General features: G+C 34.8%; 3 protein-coding genes across 5 annotated transcripts; 1 reads left to right on the top strand and 2 right to left on the bottom strand.

The window, feature by feature from the left end:
* Positions 1-449: 449 nt before the first annotated feature.
* LOC114711353 (E3 ubiquitin-protein ligase Topors) lies at positions 450-2,758 on the bottom strand. Its single transcript, XM_028895746.1, has 5 exons — positions 2,269-2,758; positions 1,706-1,837; positions 1,506-1,560; positions 864-1,111; positions 450-751 (listed from the first exon to the last, which is right to left on the bottom strand). The coding sequence occupies exons 1-5, from the start codon at positions 2,640-2,642 to the stop codon at positions 682-684; spliced, it is 879 nt and encodes a 292-aa protein (XP_028751579.1). The 5' UTR covers positions 2,643-2,758; the 3' UTR covers positions 450-681.
* A 1,214-nt stretch (positions 2,759-3,972) lies between these two features.
* LOC114711332 (anaphase-promoting complex subunit 7) lies at positions 3,973-11,616 on the top strand. 2 transcript variants are annotated; one of them, XR_003737139.1, is made up of 18 exons: positions 3,973-4,098; positions 4,196-4,264; positions 4,389-4,439; positions 4,518-4,652; positions 4,771-4,833; positions 5,054-5,169; positions 5,360-5,444; positions 6,518-6,577; positions 7,380-7,425; positions 7,959-8,032; positions 8,465-8,515; positions 8,625-8,825; positions 8,923-8,967; positions 9,081-9,174; positions 9,282-9,427; positions 9,539-9,768; positions 9,864-10,804; positions 10,886-10,917. XR_003737139.1 is itself a non-coding variant. In XM_028895717.1 (18 exons), exons 1-18 carry the CDS (start codon positions 4,030-4,032, stop codon positions 10,970-10,972), a joined length of 1,683 nt encoding a protein of 560 aa, XP_028751550.1. In that variant the 5' UTR covers positions 3,973-4,029; the 3' UTR covers positions 10,973-11,616. The 2 variants fall into 2 exon arrangements, 1 of the variants encoding a protein (XP_028751550.1); XM_028895717.1 differs by having other exon boundaries at positions 10,744-10,804; positions 10,886-11,616.
* A 1,211-nt stretch (positions 11,617-12,827) lies between these two features.
* On the bottom strand, positions 12,828-19,196 carry LOC114711331 (acyl-CoA-binding domain-containing protein 6). 2 transcript variants are annotated; one of them, XM_028895716.1, is made up of 16 exons: positions 19,069-19,196; positions 18,817-18,895; positions 18,518-18,670; positions 18,310-18,387; positions 18,000-18,104; positions 17,472-17,538; positions 17,321-17,382; positions 16,799-16,938; positions 16,534-16,660; positions 16,294-16,408; positions 15,602-15,690; positions 15,052-15,135; positions 14,624-14,968; positions 13,571-14,089; positions 13,433-13,492; positions 12,828-13,189 (listed from the first exon to the last, which is right to left on the bottom strand). In XM_028895716.1, exons 1-16 carry the CDS (start codon positions 19,104-19,106, stop codon positions 13,109-13,111), a joined length of 2,142 nt encoding a protein of 713 aa, XP_028751549.1. In that variant the 5' UTR covers positions 19,107-19,196; the 3' UTR covers positions 12,828-13,108. The 2 variants fall into 2 exon arrangements, with proteins under 2 accessions (XP_028751549.1, XP_028751548.1); XM_028895715.1 differs by lacking the exons at positions 18,817-18,895; positions 19,069-19,196 and adding an exon at positions 14,228-14,242 and having other exon boundaries at positions 18,518-18,721.
* Between the last annotated feature and the right edge of the window lie 5,502 nt (positions 19,197-24,698).

The raw sequence follows: 24,698 nt of genomic DNA, 5'->3' as shown, positions 1-24,698 counted from the left end.
TTTCAGGACAAAATAATGGAAAAGTTGATTGCCAAGAAGCTCCCTTTAAGAAAGAAAAGAAAAGAGAAGAAAAACTGCCAAGTGGCCTTACAATTTTACGATCGAAGAGGAAATTATCAACGAAACTGACCCAGAGATAATAAAAACGATTCATTAAATTATATCACAAACGGTGCCACAAATCCATTGATCATGTACAGTAGTTCAAGGCTTAGATCCTCATTAAACAACAAAAATCACCACAGCAACAATTGTCAATGTACCAAACGTATTAGTTCCTGCTGATCTAATTCAGGGGACGCGTAAATGATCCAATATCTCTTATCTCATGCAGCAAAGTGCACTTATGAAGCCTGAGGAAAGGAGACAATACGCGGCCCAAGAAAAAGGCGCCCGTGAAAAGGAGGATTACAAAGAGCTGAAGAGTGAAGACACGGTCGATCTTGAGACTAGAAGCCAGCTTCGAAGTAACTGAGACAGATTGGATCCACGACCTCCGATTTCCATCCAACTGGAATTCTCAGGCAAATGCCAATGAAATGCATCTTAAAAAGCAGGAATCGGCTGGGTAGAAGTACAAGCAGATTCCTATTTTGGCATGATCTCTGGAAGACTATGTCACCACAATTTCCATCCTCCCACACTGATAGATGAATAGTAGTAGAGGCATTCTCTCCTCACTCACTCCAGGTCTCTATATTCAACCACAGCATCATATGTTTCAATATTGTAGCAACTCTCAGCATAACACCTGGTAAGCAATTTTATTTTATTTTTTTTTGAAAAAATAAGTAATCAAACGACGATTATATCTTAGATTGGATTATATTATGGATTTATGAGAAGAACTAAGCAGTAAGCACCTTAATTCATGCCAAAAGATCCTAGCTTTATCTTGCAGGAAAGGACGCAGTGGTGATATAAACCTCTCTTCAACATCAAGCTGTCCAGAACTAACTCTCTCTTCCAGCCATGCAAGGTACTGTGAGGTTGCCACATGAACTATAACAGTTGGATCTGGGTCGCCAAGCACAGCTTGTAGCTCCCTCCGTATCCATGGCTCAATCTTTTGTAATGTTTTTTCTCTTGAAAAACTATTTTTTGATTTAATCTGAAAATTGCATTATTAAAGACTAAAACATTAATGTTAAAGAGAAGAGAAATAATTGAGAATGCTTGGTTTAATAATACGAAAGTTAAGCCTTTGCCCAAGACAAACTCTTTTAACTAGGGAACGTAATCATATTTCATGTGGAGGCAAAAGTGGAAATATAAGGTGCAATAGATGGAAGAGGAAGAAAAGCCAGCAAATGAACAAATCCATTGGGGGGAAAAAAAATCTGATATTCTAATTACAACACAGAAAGACACTTCAACATGTAAAATATAAACTGCCAAAGGAGTTTCTGTAACTGACGAGAGAGAAGCATTCATAAAGTTGCAATAATGGTGAATATAAAAGTGAAAGAACAACCCAATGTTCATTATATTTCCACTAAACATGCCTGCTCAAGATAGCTAGAGCTTAAAGGAACAGCCTTCAGATGCTTCTTGTATATGCTGCAAGTAAAAACAATTAATGAATGAAAAGAATTACATTAGCAAAACTTTGGAGTCAAGTTATTGACAGAGGCAAAAAGGAGACAGTAACTGAAAATATATAGGATTGCAGAATCATAGATTTATAATGACCAAGTCTACGCACCTAGCACGCCAATCAAGTTTCCTCTGAGCAGCAACTTCTGGACTCGCATGTCCAGGACGTCCAAATGATCGCCGCCATGGCAGTGCCCTAGTTCGCCTTTCATCTAAAGCAACTCTTGTTCTACAAATAAGTCTGCACATGATCACATAAAACATATTGAAACGCGTGTTCTAAGCTTCAAGCCTTTTTTCACCAGGCAAAAAAGGTCACCGAAACAAGATAACTGGTACCACCAAACACATTCGTCAGCTCCAGTTTGTTCAATTTCAGTGATGTCGCCATACAGATAATCTCACACAACGTATTCATTGATTCCATTCAATGAAGATAAAAGCAAAAATCTAGAACATGCTACCTACCAAATTTAATAATTAACCTCTATAAAGGGACCTTGTTTTCCTTAAGAAGCAATCCAAAAGATTAGGAATAAAAATTAACCCAAAAAGAAAAAAAAACTTTCTGTCCCTCTTATTAACTTCCTCGACAGCCAAACGGGGAGGAAAATACCAGCCAGAAGAATCAGATCATAAAAAACAAAGTTAGTGCAAGAAGAATGAACTCACCTAGGAGCAGCTGTACGGGCTGAGACACTTTCTCGATGAGAATTGCTGGTCAAACCCTCAAAGGGCAACACCTCTTTCTGGAACTCTCCAGAGGAAAGACTGAGTTTACAGAACCAGGAGCTGAAGTTTGCATTACAGAGAGGACACTTTCTTTTCAAGCCACTCCATTTGCGAATACATTCGATGCAGTAGGCGTGCATGCACACGGAGAGAATCGCAACTTCCTTATAATGATCTTCGAGGTTTCTGAAACATATCGGACAAGAATGCCCCCGAATTGAAGACCAAATTGCTTCCCTCACCATCTCCTCCTGCTTCCTCCTCCGCCGTCTTGTTCGCTGGCGATGTGATTCCATGACAGAACTATAACTCATCCCCGTTCACCGAAGAAATCAGAAACTTCGATCTCCGGAGTCGGAGGCGGTTCAGTGGCCCAGAAGGGGGACCGGTGGAGGCGGTTCCGTGTCCCGACTTCGCAGCGGTCAGAGCAGTTGGGCTCCCTCTGACGACATCGACGTTCGTTGCTCGAGGCTTATAAACCGATAGGCCCAGTTTTTTTTTAAAAAAAGAAAAAGAAAAGAGACCAAATAAGACAAGACAATAGGCTGTACCAAAAAAAAAACAAAAGGAAAGACAAGACAATAGGCCCAAGGTTTTTTCCATCTGTCCGTGAGAAAAAGATGCCATCAGGACTATCCAAATAGAAAAATGTTATTTTTATGGGGGAGAGATAAATGATAAACGATGTTTTTTCAATATAAGCCATCTGATCAAATTTATTATACAAGTGAATAATTATTTATTTTATTAAACATATGTATCTACTTATTAAAAGTTTTATGAAAGACTAATATTTCATTATATACCTATTAGTACATAAGTTATAATTTTATTTGACATGTTCTATAGATATTTTATTATGAAAAAATTGTAAATAAAGACCCTCAATATGTAAAATTGTGATTTAGAACCCTTAATTTGAAAAATATCAAATAAAGACTAGGTCTCATGTTACAAATATGAAATCTTAATGAAATATCTTAAATGTTCCTTAGCCAAATTGTGATTTGATTTACTGAAATTATTATTTGTTAAAGTGAACTTGTCATTTCCCATAATCAACTTATCATTTGACATACCCTCAGTCAAGTTGTGATTTTATCTATTGAAGTTGTCATTTGCTAAAGTAAATTTGTCATTTTCTGTAGTTAACTTATAATTTCGCTGAAGGGCATTTCAGATATTTCACCTATATTTTATATTTGTAATTTGGGATCGGGTCCTCTGAAACTATTTTCCAAATTCAAGATCTCAATCATAATTTTACATATTAGAGGGTCTTTATTTGCAATTTTTTCTATTATTCTTCTTAGAAAGCATGTTTATGATAATTTTTTTTATATATTATTATTTTCTTAAAAAGAATTATATATATTAAATCGTTGAAAATTTATTAAATTTTAAGATAAAATTAATAAAATTCAAAATTTTTCTTCATTCTGGATGAAACAATTGAAATTGGTTTCCGAGCGGAGAAGTATATCAATGTATCATTTTGATTAACATTGTAAGCAAACAGGTTAATTTAATTTAATTGTTGGAAAAAAAAAAGGTTAATTTAATTTAATTATTACTATAGCTTGCTGCAACCGAACGGACAAACGAGGTGAGGTTTTAAAAAAGCAGCGCGTCAGGTTACCCTTGGTTTTCATACAAGTCTCAGTAAGAAGCACTCAATCTTTATGCTCCCAGCTATTAATCATGGAAGTTCCGAAGGATCAAATCGCCACCCTTCTCGAGAATGGCCTCTACGACTCTGCTCAAATGCTCGTAATTTCCGATTCTGCATCTGCAATTATGTTATGAATTAAAGAATTGCTGCTTTTCATTTCGGTGACAGTTTAATACTGAAGTTGCATCTGGACAGGGTTGTTTTCTTGTTTCGTCACCCACTGTTAATGCTGAAACCAACCTACACCTCAAAGCCGAGAGCCAGGTCTCTGGAGATTTCATTTTTTTTTTCATATTTTCCTTTCTGTCTATTTTTGTTTTCATTGCATTGCGATGAAATTTCCCGTCTCCAAGAGGTTGTTGAAGTTGGCACTTTTCTTCTTTTGCAGGCGCTTCTTGGTGATTCGTTGTTCCGCGAAAGGGAGTATCGCAGAGCCATTGTAAGTGATCCCTCCCTCCTAAAATTGGGGTGTGTATTTTAGTATTGAAGTCTCTTAATCTCTTCTGTTGCTGAGCAGCACAACTACAAGCAAGCTCTGCAATACTACAAGATGATCCCCAAACAAAACACTCCCTCATCCCGGAGTTCACTGTCATCAAACAGGTCGTCTTCTCCAAATTCTTACAATGTATCAGCAATCAATGAAAATGAGGTGAGTAATTTACTTCCCTTTGATTTTAGTTGATCGTAGTTGGAGTGCATTTATAAAAACTTTTAAAATGTCCTATGTCCAAATTAATTTTGCCCCTTTTTCACTATCGATGTAATAGGTGAAGTTCAAAATCGCATCATGCCATTATTCCCTGAATGAAAATAAGGCAGCTCTTGTGGAGGTTTGTATGTTCTCCTCCTATCTTCCATTCTACTTGGGAAGGGATTCAAGATGACGATGAAATGCTGTAAATGATGTTGCTTTGTATATATGTTCACTTATAAGGCGCACTTTATAATGGGAAAAATGCTATGCCATTATGAGTTATAATTTTTAATACATTCTTATTTTGTTGCTATTTCATTCATATTTCACTAATTATTGTCACTTGCATATTACAGATGGAAGGAATTCCAAGCAAAGCCAGAAATTTGCAGATGAATTTGTTAATGGCAAAGCTTTATAGAAATTCTAGACATAATCGAGCTGCTGTTGCAATTTACAAAGAATGTCTAAGGTTTGTCAAGCGAAATTCTCTTGACCAAATTAATTGCTTGTTTAATTTTTTGATAGTACCAAATACATCATGAACTCATGGAACTGACTTGTAATTTTTTAGTTCTTCCTACTTGCACGTGATTTCTTTTATAGATAGGGTATGATATTATTGGCTTTAAAATCAAACTTGATGAATTTCTTTCTGGCAGGCATTGTCCTTTCATAATTGAGGCAATCACAGCTTTAGCAGAACTGGGATCGACTGCAAAGGATATTATTTCTTTGTTTCCTCAGGTTTGTTGATAGAATCAGAACCAAATTAATGTAGCTTGGTCCCCCAGGGAGCTAAGGATTCATTTAATAACTGTGTCTCTTCCTCTTCTTAAGTCATTTGGGTACTCAGCAACGGAGAACTATCTTTACAAGCGTAGGGTTTAGCTGGTATTCCTAGGAAGGAGATGGGGAAGATATAAGATATAAGCCCCTTCTATAATGAAAGTTATTCTTTACTTTGTTTTGAGGAATTCAGGCTTGCTTTTAAACTGCTGGAAAAGGAATAAAACAGGCTGATAATCTGAGTTTGTGAATGTTTTGAATCCTTTTTATTTTCTGTTTAAGTGTTGCATATTATCAGTGGAATATTGTTCTTGCTTCATGTTCAGCTTTACAGATTTGTTAATTTAGTAATATATTGCATTGCTCTCTGTTTCCACTTAATAACTGCGTAATATACTGCATTTTCCTCATATAATTTGATCAGTCTATTTCCTTTATGATTGTGAAGTTATAAATTTGATCTCTTCCCTCAATGTAAACTTCTCTTCCTATATATATGCTAGTCGATTTGGTGAAAGAGGGAAGTACTGGAAGTAATTTTTATCATTTGAGTTACTAGTTGGTGAGGATTCTGAAATGATCTGTCCCTTTAAAATACCTCAATGAGCTTGTAAAGTTCATTCTTTAGAATTTCTTATATAGATAACTTGTATAATATTAGCATTTATCTGTTGTCTTGTTCAACCTTTTATATTTTAGTGAATAAATAATACTCCTCCAGTCTTTGATATAGGCCCTAATTTGAAAAATGATGTGAGTTCTATATGTAAAACCTATTTTACATGTTTATCAATTTTTTCTCAAATTAACCCTATTCATATTCCTTTAGCAATAATCAAGTAGGAGAGGGATGGAGGGAATTAAAGAAGATAGTTAGAGTATTTTAGAAAAAACATATCATATTAACTAATTTAACTAATATTCTTAATCTATTCAAATTAGTTAATTAGGTCTTACACTAAAGACCGGAGGAGTAATTCATATATTCTCCAATGTTGTAATGTAATTGATGTCTATTCATTTGATGTCAGAATCCACATAGAAGTGGGAGAGCTCAATATGATCATTTTGAATCATGTCGTTGGCTTCAGGTAAGTTGTGCATAAGATGGTAAAGATTTTTCATTTCCACTTTTCACCTAATTAAACGTTGTCGCTTAGTAACAGGTTTTAATTTTTTCTACCATTATATTACAAGTCTTCTACATCAATTCTAATTTGCATGGTTAATAAATTCCATGAAATCCTCCAGAAGTAATTCTAGCTGAATTCATACAGACTGAATTGTAGAATGTATTAAGCTGAACATGTCGATCTCACAAACAGCACATCAAGATGAACAAAAAACACCAACGTAGAGATCACAAATCAGCTACAGCAACACATCACTTAAAACAACTCAGCAGCATAGAAAGTTGAAAGAACTGAATCCAGTGGACACTAGGCAGATACTAACATTGGAGAAGCCCGTACTCTCCCACAGATTCCTCTATTTTTGTTTACCCTCTCTTCCCTATGGCTACTTCCCTTCTCCAATCACTCACCACCTCGAGTTAACGAGGCAGCCATTATCTTGAATTTCTCTCTTCCTCATTCCCCCTTCCACATTTTGTAACTCTTCTAGTATATATTATTTGTTCTCCAACAGATCCATCCTATCTCTTTCTTTCATTCTTCATCATGCTTCTCCTTCTGTAGGTTTTAACATGTCTGCGAGCTGTAGGCCCATGGGAATGTGGACCTATATGACAGTTTTATTGTCTGACGATAATGACTAACCATAGAAGTAGGCTAATAAAACAAAATTGTAGTCTGATGTTGCAGTCACACTTGTTTCTCTCTTAAATGCAACATTGTCTATAAATCTGATATAGAGTTTCCTCTTTCCATGTAGCGCTATGTTGAGGCTCAGTGTTGCATGGCTTCAAATGACTACAAAGGTGAGTTATTACATTTTATATGGAGTCTCTTAATTCCATGCTTTTTGGCCCAAGAAGCTAAAAGGATATAATAACTAGTGAAATTTGTGTGGTCTAAGGGCATAGTGGGCTTTCTTGTGCAGAGAGATTACAACAATTATTTTATAATCTGCCACCACAATTTGTTCTTTGTTGATGTCAATGTATGTGCTGTCTTTTCTTCCTGATAGCCTTGAAATGAGTACAGCTATGTAGATTTGATATTCTGCATGCAAATTTTCGTTGTGGCATTAGAGAGGGTCACTTCCTATCCTACTTTAGACTACCAGGAAAAAAAAAGAAAAAGATGGGATATGGTTTTGATGAAACACTAAATAAACAAACAAATGCTGATGTGAATTGATGTGTCAAGTTAATTATTATTTACGTGACCTGCTTATATACTTCAATTCTGTACAAAATCTGAACTGAAGAAAGATACTGTCAGTGAAATTTGTTTATACTATCTTCTGAGGTGTTTGATACACAGTTTTATCTGTTCTCAATTTTGGCAGGTGGCTTGGAACTATTTGAGGACCTCTTGCAACGTTTCCCTAATAATATACACTTGCTACTTGAGATTGCAAAGGTTATAATTCTTACACGTTAAACCCTGTGAAAAATTCCTGAAAGTTAAGGTTGTTGCTTCATGTGCATTGGCAGCTTAATTGCAAATATCTATCTTTTTCAGGAATCAAAGGTTTTTTATTTGTTAAGTTGACGAGTGTAACTATGTTATTTAAATATATGTGCTGACACTTTTATCTTTTTCACGATCTTGTTCTAGATGGTCTAATTTCCTAGTTTCTTTAGACAGTTGGTTGCTGTCTTATTTTTCTACTTGTTTCTAGGGAAACTCTTCGAGATATGTCTTTAGAATATAGATAAGCATTTTCACAAGTTGTCCGACTGCTGATGACAGTATATCCCCCTTACTATATCTTGTGTACATGTAGTTCCTTGAATTGATCACTTGGCTTTCTGTTATGATTCTGATGTATAATGTAAACTTGCAATGAAGGTTGAGGCTATAATTGGCAAGAATGAGGAAGCCATTATGAATTTTGAGAAGGTATGTGGAGTTGTTCATGATGTTGTTAAAACATCATCATTGAACTTTCTCTTCTGACCGACCTATGCTATATATTCATTCAATGCTCATGATAATTCGGTGATAATAGGCTCGGTCAATTGATCCATATATTATAACATATATGGATGAGTATGCAATGCTTTTGAAGTTGAAGTCTGATCATTCAAAGCTGAACAAGTTAGTGCATGATTTGTTAAATATTGATCCTGCAAGACCAGAGGTTTTTGTAGCTCTATCTGTTCTATGGGAAAGGAAAGATGAGAGAAGAGCACTTTCTTATGCCGAGCAGGTTATAATTTATTTGTACTCCCCCCCCCCCCCTGAAGTAGGGTGGACTGAATTCCTTTATTATAGTATTGATTACAATATGAGTGATTATTTTGCAGAGTATTCGAATCAATGAAAGGCACATACCTGGATATATAATGAAGGTATAAATATAACCATTGTATTGGATGTAATGTGGGTTTATCTGATTAATGCGTGTTTGAAGCATCTTCTTACGTTATTTTGCAACCTAAGCTGACATGTTTATTTTACTCAGGGAAATTTATTATTGACAATGAAACGGCCAGAAGCAGCCGTGGTTGCCTTTAGGGGTGCTCAAGAATTGAGACCTGACATTCGCTCATATCAAGGTTTATTTTATCATGGAAACATTGATTGTTGCATGATCTGTATCTTGTATCCGCAAGAGAATGGAAATCCTGAACTTGCCAATTCTGTCATGAATCTAAATTTTCAGGTTTGGTCCATACTTATCTGGCTCTCTCTAAAATCAAAGAGGCTTTATATGCTTCAAGAGAAGCAATGAAAGCAATGCCACAATCTGCAAAGGCTTTAAAACTAGTTGGTGATGTACACGCAAGTAATTCTACTGGCAGAGAAAAGGTAAACATGTGGGGATAAGTATCTTCAGAATACTTTTGTTTGTCAAGTTTTCTTATGTGTTAAATATAGTGCATGCTTTTTTAACAGAAAATAAAATGCTACTTCAAACAGGCAAAAAAGTTCTATGAGTCAGCATTGAGGCTGGAACCAGGTTACCTGGGAGCTGCCCTAGCTTTAGCTGAGCTCCATGTTATTGAAGGCCGGAATGGAGATGCTGTGTCTTTACTTGAGCGATATCTGAAAGATTGGGCTGATGACTCTCTTCATGTGAAACTGGCCCAAGTTTTTGCTGCTACTAACATGCTGCAGGACGCTTTGTTACATTATCAGGCTGCATTAAGGTTGATCTCTATCTGTGTCAATGTCTGCACAGTTTTTGGCATTTTCTATTGCAAGTGGTGTAGAGTAAATTATATTGACTTCCCCTTTTTTTCAGGAGTATGATACCCACCACCTGGCATTTGATATATTGAAAGAACCTAACTAGTTGCCTTCTGCCAATGTAGTTAGCTTTGTGCGCTAGACATTCTTTTCAAAGCATGAAAGCATTATTTCATCTCATTAAACATGCCAAAAGCGTTGATACTTTTTTCTTGCATTATTTATTGTCTTTATTGTATTTAGGATGCATGCTGCTTGTCTGTTAAGATGACGAAGCCAAAGTGGTGCTTAGTCAAGCTCCCACATGAAACTGATTTTATCATGAAAATAAGATAAATTGAGGAATTTCAAGAATGGAGGGAAAAATCTCATGCAGATAATTGACTTTACTGATAGGAAGTATATATGATGGGAGATTTTTCTGTTACATTTCATGAGCTGGGTTAGAAAAAGGTAGGGTATTGGGTACAATATACTTCATTGGTTATTGCTGTTTATTCTAATATTTTATAAAGCATAGGAAGCCACGCCCATTATATTCTGAACAGTGCAACTCATTCCTTAAACTCCATGCAAGGCATGGGAGGCCCACATTTCTTTATTCTATATTCTTTTTGACGTGTTTTTCAAGTGTAATGGAATAAAAAGAATGGTAAACTATGTTAGTCGGTTTTTTTATGAAAACATTGTGGCAATGGCGCATCTAGGACTAGAAGGAATTGGTTTGTCCAAGCTTCATATGTTGGGGACCACTTGATTTCTGATAACCATTAACAGTTACGGGTAAATAATGGAATATGGTTTGTATTTAGGCTCATCAGATCAAGACTAAGTTCTTTCCACGTTATAGAAAGGTTTCCCTCTTCGCAGGAATTGTTTCTATAATCATGTGCTCATGAATTTATTCTACTTCTAACTATTAGCAAGCATTGCAGGTTAAACCAGCAGAATGAAGCAGCAAAACGGGGGTTAGAGCGTTTAGAGAAGCAGATGAAGGTTTGCTTTCTATCACTAACAGACCAACTGTCTCTCATTTTTCTCCTATTCATGCACTTTTAACATTCTGCAATATGGCAGGGAGTGGACCCAGATGCACCTGAAGAAGATGATGACAATGATGTTGAAGATGCTGATGGAGACCAAGAAGAAACTGATCTGTTATAGAGCATTGGTGGCAAAATAATGTCTGATAATATGAATTATGAAGTGCTCCTGCTGGTAGTTTACCGTGACTATGGCATTAGCAGTAGGGTGAAAACTACCACGGTGGCCTAGAAGCTCCGTTTATATGTCTTTGTGCAGCAAGAGTTCACGTCAGGAAACTATGACTCTCTATCACTGCCAATTGGGCCACCTGATGATCATGCAGATTATGAATTTGGAATGAGGGGCATAGCGGATGAAATTGCTTGTCCAGAGGGAATCAGACTCGGGGGGAGGATCAAGTTCCAACCGGCAGGCCTTAGATGAATCTTAGCTGGTAGCTTTTGCAATCTCCATTGTACATTTTCTATGTTCATGCTTTCATCCTCGTAAGAGCCGTGCTTTAGTTAAAAATTTCTTGACACTTGACAGCCACCTTTGGTAAGGTTCTTTTTTCCCCCCCTGAAGGTAAAGTTCATTTGCAAAACATTTGTCCTTGCTTGTGTTTCAGGCTTGGCCTAATGGTTATGTTAAGGATGTCTGATTGAAGAGGTGGGAGGTCATTGCTCATCTATTTAATGGTTGTACTATCCTATAGATCTCGCTTTGACTCGTGTTGGAAGTTACTTCATTTTTATAATATATACTACCCCTAATTCTTAATATAATAATTAGTATGACAAATTTAGTCCTTAGTATAATATCCTAATTCATTGTCTTTTATATTTATTTATTTTTTGTAAAGTAGTCTATGTAATAGTTGCGCATATTAAATGTTTTATCATATGGTAATTCTAGCTAATACACATTATATTATAAATAACTAATTTAACAAACTTTCTTAATATATTTAAATTAGTCAAATAGCTCTTATATTAAAAATCGGAAATAACATCTTAGTCATATTTTTAAAAATGTGATACCACTAATTTGAAAATATTCAACTAATACTATGTTTAGATGGAAAGAAAATGAGGGGGGAAGGAAAAGTTGGAAGGAAAATAGGGGAAGAAGTGGTTTTTCTCCTGTTTGGATGATAAAAGAAGAGTGGGAGGAAAGAAAAGTTGGGAAGAAAATGAGGTGGGTCTCACATCTTATTTTCCTCCCAACTTTCCTCTTCATATATGGAGAAAAAATAAGAAGAAAACATATTTTTCCCCTCTATTATTACATATGTTTTTTTTCAGCAAAATGATACCTTTTTTTTTTTTACTTTATTTTTTATTATCAAGTCTTTCTTGTGTTTGTTTCATTGAAAAATAAAATAACTAAAATTGCAAAAGTCCTAAAATGAACTGAAAGGAAAAACAAATAGAGTTGTTATTTTGGTTTTTTAGCATTACATTACACAAAATATTTTTTTTTACAAAATTATTTGATGTTAAAATATAACAACATGATAATATGTCTTTATCAAATTATTTGATTTTAAATTATATGATTATATTAATATAAATATGGTTTTTCATTATGATATTTAATTTGATTTTAATCAAGATATATTTTGATATACCAAAAAAAGTATTTTAATTATTTATATATTTACTCATTTTCTTTTCTTTCTGTTTTCTCTTGTCTACCCAAACATAAAAAGTGATAATATTTTCTCTCCAATTTTCTTTCCTCTTAACTTTTCTTCCCATCCAAACAAAAAGTAACTTAATATTTGACATGCAGTACAAATCTCTTATTACTTTTTTTTTTTTGTCAAAGAAATCAATTTTAAAACTATTCAAACTTGCAAATTTTTTTAGCACATGAATAAGTTCATTTTATGAAACATTTTGCGCAAAAAAGCAATCCACTGAAACAGAAATTAAAAAAAAATACAATAAATAATGTGCGCACGCCCGCAGAAGGGAACAAAACTTTCAAATAGATAAACTACTAAGCTAATTTAATTAGGTGTCAAAAGAAATTACTCCAAGAATTCCGTCATTTATTCTCTAGAAAATCTAGCTGTATCGGATGTTGTGTTACCATCTCTGTCATCAACAAAATTCTTTTATAGATAACAATGAAATTCATTGTCCATCATCGCATATTGACATATATTAGGGCTGTGGCTGCTGAATTCACTAATCCAAATATGTACAAGCTGAACTTTCTTACAATTTCTTAAATCCATTGACATCTTTGGCCGCTCAAAACACCTCACTACACATGAAAAGGCTTCCTAGGGGTAGGTGCTCGATTTTCCACTGATTGCAATCTCTGTTTGAGATGAAAGACTTCAACCTGCATGGCAGACAAGAAGTGGCATCTTGAGCAGGGAAGAAAGTACATGAATAGTCATATCAATCATGCGAATTGTTGGAACATGTATATTCATCTGTCAATTAACGTCAACAGGAGAGATTCTTAGCTTGATACTTTTTCCCCTTTTCGCCGGGTATAAACTCGTGTATTTACCAAACTGAGCACAGAATAACAGAGAATCTTCAAATAACTCTCCATTTTTTTTCCATCACATATACTTACCTGTAATTGGAATGCCCTGGCTCTTTCTCCTGCAAGAACTCCTCTTGTTGAATGCAACTCCTACAGCAATGTTACAAATCAGCCAATAGTAACTTGTATCAAGTATGCAAATTGAAGTCAAACGATGCAGCATATTACCTTCTGCGTATCATCCAAGACAGCCTTGAGGAAAGCCACATCACGTTCAAGCCTTACATTGTCGGAATGAACAATGTTTGATAGGCTATTAGCCTCTTCTTGGGCTAACTCTACACTAGCTAGTTTCTCCCTAAGCAATTCCATCTCCTTTGCTGTGTCAGCCATTTTTTTCTCCACCTCCTGCCTGCTTTTAAGAACAGATGCTAAGCTTTTCTCTGCAGCTTCTCGGCTTGCCAGTGCAGCTGCAAGTTGTCCCTCAAGAATCCCGTTTTTCCTTATGAGAGTAGCCACTTTAGTTTCGTAGTAATGACAGATACTTGAAGTGGACGATGGCTCCGATTTATTGTTTTCTGGGAATGCCACATCATCAGTTTCTATTACAAGATTTCCAAGTCTTTGGTTTTGTTGTTGATTTGAAGTTCCAGATACCATCAACTGTGACTCCTCCACACTGATCTTGGCTCCGCTTGTGTTCATCTGATTTCCAGTATCATTTTGATTGATTCTGTGATCTGTTGCCTGATACATAAAAGTTTGCAGATTTCTTAAACTTTTTGTCATGAATGCTAGCATCATGCAAAATCTAGGGTAAGAATAACGATTGGAATAGCAATAAGTTTTCATGTTTACTACGACTTGAAATATTCTGGACATTACCTTGTGTGTTTCAGACTTCGATCAAAATGAAACATGAAAAAAGTCAAAAAAAGTGTCAAATATAACTAGGCATATATATTTGGAACCACATAATTAAAGTCACACATAACCAAAATAAGCCAAGTAAAAGGTCCCATAAAATGTCTCAACTATAACTAGGCATAGTGATTTGGAACGAAATAACCAATGTCTCAAACCAATTAGTCTGGGGAATATGACACCACATACTGTGAGATCGAAACATGGGGAAAACTCTACAAGATATTTATTAGGGGAATGCACAAGGAGCATCTATTATGCCGCTTTGAAAAAGTATCTAAGGTGAGGCTTCTGGGTGTCCAATATGTGTTGTATGCTAAAATGATTATTAATGAAACCGAGATTTCTCTGTCTTACCTGAGGGAAACAACCATCCACTTCTGTAGTCTTGTCTATCCTGACATCTGTGTTGTAATCTTCTTCATTATCAAATTGCCTCCGGAGAGACACATTGCAAGAGAGAGAATTGGAATCTGCGAGTAGAGACTCTGACAGAGATTTCCTCCCAGAACCATGTTCAATAACAGAAGCTAGATTTTGCCTAGCAGCAGAGTTGACTAATCGCTGAGAAGGATCGTTAGTCTGAGTAGTCAATGCAGCAGTTGATGAATGCTTGTCAAATATTATAGAACCTGGACCTTGAGTGGGAGTGGTATGTCTTCCAAGGCCTGTTCCATTTTTTTCAATTATCAACACTTCCACCTGTTCAGGTTCAAAAGGGAAAAGGTTGGAAGTTTTAACAATAACCAATTCATTCTACAACTTTTAAAGACTTTTTGCCAGACCTGATTTGATGGCTCCTTTTTGGATCCTCCAAATGCAACAAGAAAGTCCTTTTCCTTGTGCTGCACAAGTACTAGGCTGAAACCCTGGCAATGCAGAGGATCTTACGAGCACGCTTAAAAAATTTAGTTACAATAAAGCATGTATTGTCAAGCATGCTCATCATGTCTTGTGCACGAAGGAGGTGAGGTCTCAAAATGACAAAAATTATTTAAGTTGGACTCAGTGCATAGTCTAGGCCTAATATAGCATCTGGTCAAAAGTAAGGAACTACAGGTTATAACATTTGTACAGTTTAAAAAGCTTATCAGATGATAGGATCAATAAAAATTCATTTAGAGAAATCAGAAAAGCCAGGGATTTCATCAACAAGATGAAACACATCCAATCAAGGCCCAGACTTCATCATTAATCCGGGTGCGGCTTCTAAAATGAAGAACTATTTTCCACCTTGTTGGCAAAACGTTTTAATTGCTGAAGGCTAAATGGATTACATTGAAGAAAATGGCTTTTAATTAATTACAGTAAACGAAGGAACAGGAAATAATTCACCTTGCTGGTAGTGATTGAAGACGGAGGTGATGTGTTTACCACAGACCATTCACCTTTTATAATATCAAATATCAGAGTCTCCGCATATCCTATAAAATGAAGCAAGGAACTGAGATTCGTCTTTTCAAATAATGAAATTTTTGGAGTGATTGTTGAAAAAGAAATAATTGTGAAATATAACTCGTTTAAATTAATAGTATTATGCTACAGCTCAATCCATAAATAAGCGTGAACCTTAAGTGAACTGAAAATTTACTTCATAGACAATAAATTAGTTTAGAGGACGTTTTCACCTAGTTCTATTAGCAAAGTCAGTGAACCTTGGAAAGTTCATGCCTATTCTACATGTTTTTCAAATTTCTTTTTCCATATTTCATTCTTTTCCCTTCTGTTTCCTCCCAAAACAAGTATCCTTACTCCAGTGCTCAACCAAAGCTTCTTCATGCTCTAGCTGCCAAGGATTAAATGACATGCCCTAATTTCAAATGTTGCCTTAAGACTCCAAGCCTCAAAGTCAATACTTTTAAAGCAACTGGTAGTGGTCAAGTATTCAAGAGTTTGAAAGGAACAGTAAGATTACAAGCTTCAATTTAATAAATAGGCTTCAAAAAATGTTAATATAAATTAAAAAGTTAATGTTCATGCAAAATTTGCCTTTCCAAAATTGAACAAATTCGGTTGTAAGAACATACTCTTTTTCCTACTTCCACCTCCTGTGATATACCATTTAGTACCGCAAAGAACACCACAACAGCCGGCCCTAGGTGTGGGATGGAATCCACGTATCTTTATTCTTGACCATGCCATCTGAGGAACAGATCCTTTCATCAAATTACGTAGTCAATGAAGATTTGAATTATTCCAATGATAATTTATCAGTTTCACCAAATGAAATTGCGGTAAGGACTTAGTCAAACCAAAAGCTTATGCACCGTTTCAAAGTCAAGCGAGCATAAATCATTTAAGGTCCTGGATTTTGATGCTCCTCCAAATATAAAAAGAATTTTATCATCATAAAGTGCTGCGACATGGTTTGATCTTGGAGAAGGTCCTGTTCCCCTAAAAGTAACCAAATAATGCAGTAGGGATGAGGAAATACTGAGACCCCAAAATTTCACAAGCGTGTTAAAATTCGCAACATGTAATTTTCATTAGATAACCACTTCAGAGCTCAGTCTTTTCAATATTTCATCTTACGTGCAGGAAAGTGGCACCCATGTTAAAGACTTGAGATCAAACATATGTAGGTCATTCAGTTTCCTCCTTTTGGCATCTTCACCACCAAACAATATCAACGCTGAGCTAGCCCTAAGAACAGTGTGCCCACTCCGAGCAGCCTATAAGTAGAACAAAATCTTTGGTCATTACAAGCCTAATTCTATTATATAGAGCTCTGTGTACCAATTTCAACATAGGAGCTTTAATTGAAGAAAACAAAAGACAATAAATTAGTCTTGTCAGTGCATGATCACAGATTTTATCCCTATACTCTCTGTTCAGTCGTTTGTGCTAATGACTTCCTGACATTGGATGTTATCAGATGTAAAAATAAGAATTGTACCCTTGACATGGATTATTGACATCATATATTAGTATGCCTAAGCAAAACATGCAATCCAGAAGCACACTCCCAACAAGCTGGATCATTATAAAAGATAATGGAACTGGTCTAGTTATACCACAAGGATGTTTTCACTTTCATGAAGTGAAAATTCCTACCGGAATGTCTCCCTTTGCTTCAATAAGTGACCAGCACTCTGTCTCTGTATCAAAGGCCCACACTAAAAACACAAGAAAAATAATTTAATCAATTCAACAGCATAAACCAGAAAAAAAAGCTATTACATGTGGGAAGGACATGCGGATAAACCTGAAATTCTGTCACTTCCTGGTTCTGTTTTCCCTCCAATGAGGAGCGCCTTTTTCCCCCAGGAAACCTGTTAAGGCCAAGATTTTTTAAGCACAAACTGAACAACCCTAAAATTTTTATGCATTTCTAATATGTTGCTTAATAATTGGTACTAGTCCCTCAATTCTTTTTCATTTAACTCCTGGACCTGTCTTCATGTGATCTTAGCGGTCATGCAATGAGCTCTACCTAATATTTATAGGTCCCACAACAGCACGTTCTTATCTTTCAGCACTTGATGGAGAATATTATACATAAACACATGGTCACATACAAATGGGCAGCTTTTCCAACTTTCTTGTAAAGTTCAGTAGTTCACCTTCTCAACTTTTCAATGACAGACATGACACACCATGTGCAGCACAATGAAGTAATACCGAATGTGAAACACCAAGATGATAGCACAAACAGAATTGCTAAGATAGGACATAACAACTCTCACAAACCAGCATGCTGAATTTCTTATGCTAATAGGATATATTGTAGTACCAAGCTGTGACCCTTGCATGCTGGAATCTTTAGGGGTAGACTGCTAGGTGACAAGTAAAGCTTTGATGATGCTGTGGTCCAGGAAAATCTATCGAAACTTAGTACCTGTATCACAAAGAAAAGCATCCAAATCAAAGTTTACAAGGTGAAGAAACAAAATAAACAGTTAATATTAATTTTCACAGTCATTTCAATATTTAAAAAAAAAAAAAAAAACTATCTCTTGGTCAAGATAAACTGTTAATATTAATCAAGCAAAGGCTTTTAAAAGTTTGCTTGCAAGTTTTCAAATGAAAACATGACTTCTCACCTGCACGTCATCCAACAATCCATTTCCAGACTCACCACCAACCACTATCATCTTATTCCCAATGACAGCTGCTGCATGCTGTTCATATCGAATAACAACTCAGACTTTCACCATCAGGGCTATTCTGGGAGAATTTTCACACTACTACTCTTGGCAAAAGAATCCAGGAACAAAAATAAAATCGAATAGATGTCATGAAATTATCTACATTGGATCTAGGAGTGGGCTTATCCCCTGCAATTGACAACACCATCCAATTTTCCGAGTTGCCTGACGTACAAGTACTAATCCCAGGCACAGCAGATGAACGCTGGTCATCAGGTTCATCAGAATGACCATCTGTCCCAGAAACTCCTTCAGCCTGAAAAGGACTAAGAATTCCGTGAGCAGTAAACCTTAGAAATACATACTAGACATTGATGATTCCTTTATTCTCCAATACTGATTGGTGCTTTATAAGAGCACACAATGGAGTGAACCTTCAAGGAATGAGGACGCGAAGCTTACATTGGGGGTGCCGTTTTGCTTGGGTTGCCTTACAGGACTTCTAGTACCTTGAGGGGTGTCGGAAAGCTGGACCTTTAATCTGAGGCAACAATGTAATTGAAAAAAACAACATAACCTCGCCAACTATCTATGCTTTCGTCTCAATTTCAAATTTTTGTACAATATGAAAATCTAACAGCTGAGATGTCTCTTTCGTTTGAGCATACGAAGGCAGAGTTTAGAATACAAAGAAAATGGAAAACAATGATTCACCTCCCAAGTTTCATACGCCGACGAGAGAACCCAAACATCTTTGAGAATCAGCCAAACACTGAGTGAACAAGAAACAAAAGGAGGGTCCAAAAAGAGCCCTAATAATTAAGCCCCACAAAGGTAGTCCACGTTATCCTGGAAGGGTTTATTTATGATTGAAAAAAGCAACAATGATGAAGAAGCAACCGTAAAGCGGACGAAGTACGGAAAAAGAAATAATGTCTGAATGTGTGGAGAAAGCTTTACCTGAAGAAGCTCTGAATCCCAGAAAAAGTAAATCAAAGATACACTCGTTTGATTTGGTTGCAGAGAAAGCAGAGGAAAAAGAAAATGAGGCATTAAACGACGCCGAACCGAAAACACTTGGCTTTAGGCCTGCGAAAAATGAGCATGGCAGTGGAAAAGCCACACTTTATGATGAGTTAATATTGGCGTGAGCTGGAAGTGGGAAAGCAGATAGAAAGAGACAAAACATGCACAACATAGTACAGACACGAGGCGAGGAAGGATGCTCACGTTAGCGCTTAACAGAAGTTGTCTTCTTGTGTGTGAGGTCATTGTAAGAAAATACAGTGATTGATTCTAGATTACGCGGGGAAGTTGGGAAACGTAATGGAAACGACCGTTAGGATTAAATTAATGAACGCCCGAAAGCTGCATTCAAGGATTCTGTCTCAATAATCTAACTTTCACCGAGCAACAAAATATAATGAAGCCTGCCTTGCGATCCAATTAAGCATATTTGTCAAGTGTCTTTTAAACATGAAATTACAAGTTCCACCCTCTTTAAAAATTGATGGAGATTCACAATTCTATTGCTTGCTTTTATTATAATTTATGCTTCTGCTTTATATCATGATACTCCTCCGGTCCTTAATATAGGACCCAATTAGTGAGTTGGTTTTGGTCCTAAATATAAGACCCATTTCTCATATTTATCAATTATCTCTAAATTACCCCTATAGATACTCTTTCAACTATAATCAAGTAGAAGAGAAAGATGGGGTATTAAGAAATATGATTATGGTATTTTAGAAAAAACGTGTCATATTTCTTATAATTAACTAACTTACCTAACTTCCTTAATCTAATCAAATTAGTTAAATGGGTCTTATATTAAGGACCGGAGGAGTAGCTTTTTACTTTTTTGGCCAAAAAATAATTTTTTATTTTTGAAATATAAATGCCAAACACTTTTTTTTGGGTTTTTTTAATATAAATCTAGAGTATCTATAAGTTACTTTGGTTTGAGAATAATTCATATCAACCGGAAGTATTTAATATTAAAACCTTTTAAACAAGTCTATTTCTCAAATATTCACTTCTTAGGGTTAGGGAGATGGGGTGGCTTTCATTGTCAATCCAAGGAGTTGGGGAGAGTTATGAAAATGTGATCCGTTTGTTAAAATGGAAAATATGATTAAAAACAATACTCCCCCATCCTTAATATAAAACTCATTTAACTAATTTAATTAGATTAAGAAAGTTAGGTAAGTTAGTTAATTATAAAAAATGTGACACATTTTTTTTAAAACACCATAATCATCTTTCTTAATACCCCATCTTCGTCTTCTACTTGATTATGGTTGAGGGAGTATCCATAGGGGTAATTTAGAGAAAACTGATAAATATGAAAAATTGGTCTTATATTTAGGACTAAAACTAACTCAATAATTGAGTCCTATATTAAGGACCGGAGGAGTAATTATTATGCACCAGAGTACTTGATCAAACGACACCTAATGAAGGGTAATTTTGGAATAATGAGCGCATGAATGGAACACTTTTTTTTCCTCAAGACATTTTATAATTTGAAATGGGCCGCCGTGGGCCCATCGGGCTGAATACTTGATTACAGAGAAAAGGATCGAATCTCGGAGCCCACGTGTGACGTGTCATAATATGCGTGGCTTGGTTTCACTTTATAAATGATCAATTATTATTTTATGGTTTGGCAAAAAGATTACTACTTTATGCGGGCTTCTGTAACTGAACGCCCACATAAAGGAAAAGCAATGCCATTAGAAAGTACTCACTCCGAATCCGATACATGAAAAATTGATAATGTCAGTTGCAGACAAAAATAAAAGTAAAAAATTTTAGAAAAAAAAATTGAATTTTCTTAATATATACTACTTCTGATTCTTAATATAAGATTTTGTTTGATTTTTATTTTAATCTTAAATATAAAATCTCAATCTACTTTGCCTCTCATATTTATATTTTTTTTCTAAGGTAGTTTTTTTAATAATAATAGTTCTAACTAATACATTTGATTAGTAAGGATATTTTAGAAAAGACAATACCTATTTATTATAAATAACTAAATTAACTTATTTCTTTAATCTCTTCAAATTAATCATTAATCAACTAACTCTTATAATTAGGATTAGAAGCAGTAATAAGTTATGCATATTATGAAGTGTCCTGCGTTATAGATCGAAGGGAGTAACATTAACTTCTTTCCTCTTTCCAAAATTCTTCGCTCGAACAGGAATTTTTATAGTGTTGACGTTGTATGTAAGACAAGAAGAAAACATTTGGCGTATTGATTCTTTCTTTGTTTTTTCACTCTCAATCTATTGTATTTTAATTTCAGCTGTAAAAAGAATTCAACTTGAAACAATCATTATTTTTCAAGGTCACATAATCTTCCAAGCTGTTATAATATGCACGAAGCTGCATTTGGATCTTGCACTTCATAGAACAATTAGTTGTTCTCAAGCTCAAGTTTGCAATAATAGTAAAACCAAATCATTTTCATTCAAAAAATAATATCCCAAATAGCAATTTTCTTTCTACTCTCTAGTCGATCTCCTCCTTCAATTCATATCATTGGAGTTTTACCCAGTTAAAATATTTTTGAAAAATGACTCCTTTTCTGGCAAAAAAAAAAAAAACAAAGATTAGCTTCCTTTAATTTTTTTTTCCTCAAAATTGGAAAGAAAGTCATCCAAACTAACCATATGGGGATAAAACCCTTCACCTCTGTTGTACAAAAGAACTACTTTGCCACTAGGAAAATACACCTATTGCTGAAGGTTAACTCCTTTGCGAAGAGAAAAATGACCACATTTGATGATAGACCAGATCAACAACAACAACAACAATAAACTCATAGAGACTTTGTCCATACTGTATTTTTGTGCAAAATTTTGTGACTTCATCTGTTAATTATCTCTAATTTCTCTCACACACACATCCTTGTGTTATTATTAGCTGCTATTGAGTAAATTAAACAGACAGTAGTATTGGAGGAGTCCAGGAATCTGCACCATTATCATTCCTAAACTGCTTTAATTTTTCTCTCGCTACACAATCTCCTTAACCACATCATGATATTGCTAGCCTATCAGTTATTCTTTTACATTTTTTTTAATTAAGCTAGCTCATGAGTTATGTAATATACTACCTCCTATTTTAAATATAAGAATTAACTGAAAATTTAATTTGATTATAAATATAAAATCTCAATCCCTTTTATCTCTTGTATTTATTCATTTTCTCCCAAAGTAGTCTCAATAGTGATTACATTTGTTAATAAGTCTCTATTCTAATGCACATGATTAATTAATAAGGATATTCATTTAAATAATTAACTTAATTTATTTTCATAATATTTTAAAATTATTATCTAACTCTTATATTAAGTATAAGAGATGGGGAGCATATAATTAAAATGAAAGATCAAGGTTTAAAATGTTAGACATAATTTCATAAAGTTAGAGATAAGAATAAATTGGGAGATATAAGTAAACTTGAAGGACTAGACGTTTATGCTATCCAATCTGTATTGGGAAATTTTCCTAGCTCACCCATGATTCCTAAATGCATTAATGATAATATTTTCCCTCGTTTTAGGCATGCATGGCACCAGGCATCTCTTCTTAAAAACTTTCAAAACATAATACTACCTCTGGTCTTATTTATAAGATCTCGTTATAGACTATAAACAAGATCTTATAATTAAAACCGGAGATAGTATATTCTGAAAATTAGAAATAATAAATATAGGATTTGTCAATTTAGTGACGAGTCTTGTAATAAGACGCATCAGCTCCTTATGTATCTGACCACAATAATTTTCTTGTTCAAAACACCAAATTAGTTAATTAAATCTTCGGTGAACATAAAACAAATACCACTAAAATTACAGATGACAAGTTGTACATTTTTAAGTTTGACTCGTGAATAAAACTTGAGGACTACTTGTAAAATTTTTATTTGCAACATTCTTTGGCATATGCTGACTAGAAATCCTCCTATATATAATGCTAATACTTACAAATCAAAATTAAAAGTTTACAACTTATTCTTGTATATTGTTGCATAAGTTCTCCAACAGACTCATTAGTAATAAGTCAAATAATTTAGAAAATTTGTGAGTAATTAATTTGCATACTTAAAGCTTATTTGTAATTATTATTATTTTTCTTAAAAGAAATCTCCAGAAAATTTTTCTTCCTATGCTAACACAATAAAGATATATATACATGATCCCATAAGAGAGTACCTGTCATTTGAGGCAAGACTCATCAAATGACATGATGCCAATTAAAAACTTACAAACTCTGATATTATTCCTTCAATTAACCATTAATTAACAGGAGAGACATATAGTTTCACTTTCACTTCCACCCTGTTCAAGTTTAATTTCTTCCCATCAAATGCAAACAATAGTGCTTGATCTATATATATATATATATATATAGCTAGTTGATTTCCCACAATTTCTTCTCTTGGAGTACTACATATAAATAATTAGATTTTGACATATATTGAATTGCTTTTTATTAGTTTCAAGCATCTATCATTTATGCTATTTTTTCCTTCAATGTTGTGTTATATATGGATGAGAATTATATATATATATATATATATATATATTTATCCTGGTTCTTTTTTCACGTGCAAAATTATTCCACCATTATCCATTGATTGATAACTGCGGCTTCCAAAAGTGTCCATCTAGTTGGAATGGAATCCACACACACACACATCTAGTTGGAATGGAATCCACACACACACACACAAAAACTCTCACATTCCCTCTGCCTCTTCCCTCAACTTTCGGCTGTGTTTGCCTTATCTCCATATATATGCCCTCCCCTCTCGAATCTCTCCTGCTTGCCCCACTTCTTATTAATTACCAACCCAACTCTTCATTTGTCATACTTGCATAGTTTATCAAACACATCTTCTATAACTGAACGCCCACATAAAGAAAAGCAAAGCCATTAGAAAGTACTCACTCGGAATCCAATGCATGAAAAATTGATAATGTTAGTTGCAGATAAAAATGAAACTAAAAAATTAAGTCAATTTTACAAGATTTAGAAAAACAAATTGAATTTGCCAAATATATGTAGTATAAGTTATGCATATTATGAAGTGTCCTACATTGTAGACCGAACCGAGTAACATTAACTTCTTTCCTCTTTCCGAACTTTTTTGTTCGCACAGAAATTCTTATTTTAGGCCCCCTTTTTTTTCGACAATCGAAAAAATTAATTTTGATCATATTTGGCACTTTGGGGAATTACCCTGATTTGACAACCCTAGTATTGATTCTTCCAATCTTTTTTCACTCTCAATCTATTGCATCTTCTGCTGTGAAAAGAAGCATTTTC

The sequence above is a fragment of the Neltuma alba genome, unplaced genomic scaffold (genome assembly GCF_004799145.2).
Source record: "Neltuma alba isolate B1F8T4 unplaced genomic scaffold, ASM479914v2 tig00011289_pilon, whole genome shotgun sequence".
NCBI lineage: Eukaryota > Viridiplantae > Streptophyta > Magnoliopsida > Fabales > Fabaceae > Neltuma > Neltuma alba.
This window is presented reverse-complemented; position numbering and strand designations above follow the sequence as displayed.